The sequence below is a fragment of the Sphaerodactylus townsendi genome, linkage group LG12, assembly GCF_021028975.2.
Source record: "Sphaerodactylus townsendi isolate TG3544 linkage group LG12, MPM_Stown_v2.3, whole genome shotgun sequence".
Lineage (NCBI taxonomy): Eukaryota > Metazoa > Chordata > Lepidosauria > Squamata > Sphaerodactylidae > Sphaerodactylus > Sphaerodactylus townsendi.
In genome coordinates this window covers 33,463,704-33,468,763 of record NC_059436.1, presented here as the reverse complement: position 1 = coordinate 33,468,763, position 5,060 = coordinate 33,463,704, and the positions used below count along the sequence as shown (strand labels likewise).

Here is a 5,060-nt window from a genome sequence, read left to right as displayed (position 1 = left end):
CTAGAAAGCTTGAATTAAGCTTTTCCAGTCCAGATGTTTTTGATATATACACTCGAGAGAGTAAACACTGTCATGTCCTGTATACACAAAGCAGAATTACAGGCTCAGACACCACATCCCAGAGCTCAGCTGAGATTAAGCTCTGTTGAATGCTGCCATCTGAAAGGGTCTCTTGTCTTACTGTAGGACTTTGAACAGCAACAGCTTTGCTATGCCCAAGTTGAGAGAAATAGAAGTGAGGGCATTTTTACAACCCACAAGAGTTTGGATTTGCAAACTGAGTGAAAAGGCGCTATTCAATGAAGCATGCAACAAGCTTTTCAAAATTAAGTGCTTTCCCCCTTCCTAGGATGTGTGCACCTGAGTCCTTAAGCATCAGTAGCTTCCTCCACCAGTAAACACTAGAAGAGTACTTCAGCTCAATGTAGTTTGCAGTGCCTGTGGGCTGAGATCCTTTGATGTAGTTTGCAGTGCCTGTTGCAGAGATCCTTTGAGAGCATCAGCAGTAAATCACTTGTGTCTGGACTGTCCTTATCACTGGGAGCAGAACGATTCTGCAGTTGGGGTAGCGTAAAAGTGAAAGCACTTTACTACTGACATTAAATGCCACCAGAAAAATACCTCTCTCTATTTGAGAGCTCTGCAAGGAGTCATTGCAATTGGCTTTGTTGTTGAGATTCAGAAAGTGTTCTTAGCGTTGGGCAAAGTCTTCAAGGTAACTGGGTCTGAGGCTTTTGAAACATCATCCATCTGTCTTCTGGAGGAAGCAAGAGGATCTTGCCCACTCTACTTGTATCTGTCTGGGTTAAATTAAATGCCACCTTCATTTGCCCCATCTCTGCCCTCCAGCAGTTTATCTTTGCAAGAATGAAACTGCGCTTAGGAAACTGGGCGGCACAACTGAGCCTGCGTTTGGCATGCAGAGGAAATGACTGTCTGGGAACATGGGGTTCAGGGGCACATATCCACAAGTGGGAAGGCAGGATAACTGAGCTGAGCTGGGACCACCACCAAAGCCCCCCTCCCCCCAGCTTATCTTCTTTGCAATTGTGGGATCATCTGCAGTAATAGCAGTGGCCAAGGCCTCAGAATAGTAGCAGTGGCCAAAGCCTCAGAGGGCTGTGCCCAGAATAGGACAGGAGGAGCTCCATCCCAGGACTTCCTAGCAACAGCCAGCAAGCAGTTTCCTTCCAACAAGCATGCTATATCCCACTGCAACCCATTGCGTGAAACATGGTGAGTGTGAATGCTAGTGACAATATTGCTGTCTCTTTTTTATGTTTTATGTTACCCATTTCCGTTTTCTTTTCTGTTCTCTTGAGTGGGTTCAAGTGACCTTATTTCATCTTTGGATTCTTCGTCAATTTTTTTTCATGATGAGTGGGAGTCAGTACTATATTAATTTGCCAGCTTTTCCATTTACATCCTTATGTTTCTTCATTGTGAAGGGGGGAGGTAAACATAATCTTTGCTTAGTCTTTAAGAATGATAATCTCTTTTGGCTTTAACCATCCTTGTGGGTGGGTACCCTGTTTCCCCCAAAATAAGACACTATCTTATATTAATTTTTGCTCCCAGAGATGTGCTATGTCTTATTTTCAGGGGATGTCTGATTTTTCCACTCCACAGCTGCATCCTCTGGTCAACAGGCATGCTTCCAAACAAAAACTTTGCTACATCTTACTTTCGGGGGATGCTTTATATTTAGCACTTCAGCAAAACCTCTACTACATCTTATTTTCAGGGGATGTCTTATTTTTTGGTGTAATCATGTTTAGTATTTGAAGGATGGTATAGTCCTGACCTCTTTGAAGGAAGAGTTTTTGAGACCATCCCTAAGGAAGGGGTCTCAGTGGCAAATATGACATTCTTAGGCCAAGTGCTTGAATAAACAAGTGATTAGGCAACTTCAGGAGGTCTTGGATGAAATTATTTAGACCTATTTCAATCCAGTTTCAAGCCTGCATTTAGGACAGAAATGTCCATGGACATCTTGATTAAAAATCTGAACAGGAAGAATTATAAATGGAATCTTGGTTTTCCTGGACCTCTCAGTAGCTTTAATACTATTGCCCATTGTGATCCATGCTTGTCCAGGTTAGATGACTTCCATGCACTTTACGTGGAGCTGTCTGAAAACTTTGTTTAGTCCAGTATTCCATGCCTATAAAATGCAATTAACTCACAGCCGACTTAATGGCAACCCAGTAGGGCTTTGAAGGCAGGAGACAGAGGTGGTTTGACATTGCCATCCCTCTGCATAAAGGCCCTAATATTCCTTCGCGGTGTTCTATCCAAGCACCAACGAGGGCTGACCTTGCTAAGGTTCTAAGTTCTAACAAAAATCAGGCTAGTCTGGGCTATCCAGGTCAGGGCAGCTAGATTATTACTAGGGACAGGTACAATGGTTGTATCCCTCGTGCTTGGAAGATCTGTGTTGGTGGCCCTTTTGTTTCTGTGTGCAATTCAAAGCACTGGTGGTTATAAATCCTTAGACTGCTTGGGTCTGGGAACCAGGAGACCTCCTTCCCCTATACAGTCTAGCCCACCAGCTAAGATCCTCATCCCAAGTCCTGCACTCTCTGTGGACGTGCCGTGGGTTGCAGTTAGTGACAGGACTTTGTCTATTGTGGCTTTGTGGCTGTTCACCTTTAAAAGGCATTCCCCTTTAAGTTTTGCTTGGGTACTTGCCCTACTGTCACGTAGGAGGCAGGCTTTTACTTTAAATTTTCTGGGAGTTTTGTGGTCTGTTGCTGTTTTATGATCTCTGTTGAAATAGCTGTTTTGCTGTTTCTGTGATCTTTTATGGTGATTTTTATTGTTATCACTGGTATTATTGTTGTATTTATTGTTGTATTGTCCTTTTTCAATGTGTGCTGTCTGAAGCAGGACTCTGGAGCAGAGGCGTAGCTGGGGGAAATGGAACCTGGGGCAGACTCCCAAGTTTTCTGCCCCATGGATCCCCACGCCCGCCCTCCTATATGCTCCCTGCACCCCCCACTTACCTGGCTGGACGGGGCTGGGCAGGAGTGCCCGGCAGTGGCCTTCACCTGGTGGGCATGCCACCTGGTGTGGGCGAGGGCCAAGGCAGAGGGGACTCTGTGCAGGCACTGTAGAGGGGGCTGATGGGAATGGAAAGGAAGAGGCACGGCTGAAGTTAGAGGCACACAGGCATGCCACTTCTTTTCCGCTTGTGTCAGCTCCTACTCTGGCACCTGCACAGAGCCCCCTCTGCCTCAGCCTTTGCCCACACCAGGCGGCACACCCACCAGAGCACACCCACCAGAGCACACCCACCAGGCCTTGCAGCTGCCTGAGAATGGTAAACCAGAGCAGCCAGGCCCGCCGCCACCCAGCCCCGGCTAGAAGTGTGGGGGGTGATTTTCTGCCCCCCATGGGACTCAGTGGCAGCCGCCCAGTGCGTTTGTCCCTGGGCTGCCCACTGGTAGCTATGCCTCTGCTCTGAAGAGCAGGTATACACATTTTCCAATGTTCCCCACTTTTAGTACCCTTGGCTGCTAGGTAGGATGGATGATTTAGGGTCACAATGGCTTTTTAATATGCTGGGATAGTTCCTGGTAGGCTGCTCTCTTGGAGGGCCACTAGTAGCATCACAAGGGCCATTTGGCTCAGTTAGCTCCAGAGTTGTTTTAACATCTCAGTCTGCCACTGGTTAAGAAGGACTTGTGCCAGGAGTTAAGAAAATGGGGTCACAAGGGAAGGAAATGGCTCCAGGTTTATCTCCCTGCAAAGAAGGTATAAGCCTAACACGCCTCACTGACTTAATTAGTACAAAAAAAGGGACCACTCTGCTCTGGGGAAGTCTGAAGAGAGACATCATAGCTAAAACCACACAGAAAGGAATGTTGTTTTACATTGATAAATTATCATTGCTTTGCATGTGTAAACTGACCTTTCTGCAAGTACTCACAATGATATACAAGAGATACATACAACAGCCTCTCAGTTGAGCTCACAAAACTTGTTAATCCATGGACACTGTTACTAGGCAACCTTTCCACCTTTGCTTGAAAATCCTGCAAAGAAAACAGCACAGGAAACCACTCATATTTGAATGTACAAAACCTCTTCACCTGGAAGTGATTCTTCCTCACCAGTGTAACATAAATAAAGTTCTTTCTGAAGATGAAAAAAAGAGACAGATTCTCAAAATGGTCCTAACTCAGATTTGCTTGCAAACAAAAATCAAATTGAACAGTTTTCCAATATGTCCCCCCTTGCAGCTCTCCTTGTTGGACCACACCTGGTTGTGTTTATATCTGACTCTCAGTCAATAACGGTCCAGTCATGGTGTTGTCCTGTAATGAACGATGGGAAAACTTGGGTTTGCCAAGCAGCCCAATTGGGTGAATGTTCTTGTTTTGGGGTCTGTTTGAGGTTTTAGGTCCTAAAAGTGTTGTGCTTTGCCCCACCCGTAGTATCTTCATATATGAGAATTCAGCTGCGTTTTCAAATGCCCTTTCTCTGCAAAGCCGCTAGAATCCTGTGTCCTTTATTGCATTTGATTTCCTGAGTGGGTTTTGTTCTTCCCATTCTCCTGTAAACACTTCATTCTTCCACATACTTGCATTCCAGCTTGCAAATCACAGCTGTAACCTTTAAGGCTAGCCAAAAATACAAGTCTCAAAGGCAGCTGCACAGCTGGAGATATTGCCAGCATCCCATTGACTGGAGAGCTTAGCTGGGAATACAAAGTGGGAGATGTGTAGCAACAAAAATAATTGTTGATTTCAGCTGCTGGTGGCATTTTCTGTTAATCAGAGCAACAAATACGCTATTTGTTAAAATTGTTTGCTACGTGGTAGTAGATTTTGTTGCCCTGCCTCTTGAAAACATATGTCCACTGGCTTGGTCTACTGGTGGAATTTTCCAGTAGCAAGTTTACTGTTCTTTTCTTGTGTTTCTCATTGGATACACACAACAAACAGGACCTAACTTCTAGCACATGCAGAGTGTCTTTGGGTTGTAACAATAGTCATGTGGTCTGGCTGGATATTAATTAGAAAAAAGATGAGGGGCAGAGAAGGATGCCTCAGGGC

General features: G+C 45.2%; 1 protein-coding gene across 1 annotated transcript in view; it reads left to right on the top strand.

Moving 5' to 3' along the window:
- Positions 1 to 2,404: 2,404 nt before the first annotated feature.
- PTGS1 (prostaglandin-endoperoxide synthase 1) overlaps positions 2,405 to 5,060 on the top strand; it is a 24,723-nt gene continuing 22,067 nt past the window's right edge. The window contains exons 1-3 of the mRNA XM_048512129.1: positions 2,405 to 2,595; positions 3,201 to 3,322; positions 4,245 to 4,321. Of these exons, the coding sequence (XP_048368086.1) occupies positions 2,405 to 2,595; positions 3,201 to 3,322; positions 4,245 to 4,321 (390 nt within the window). The remainder of the gene's footprint in view (positions 2,596 to 3,200; positions 3,323 to 4,244; positions 4,322 to 5,060) is intronic.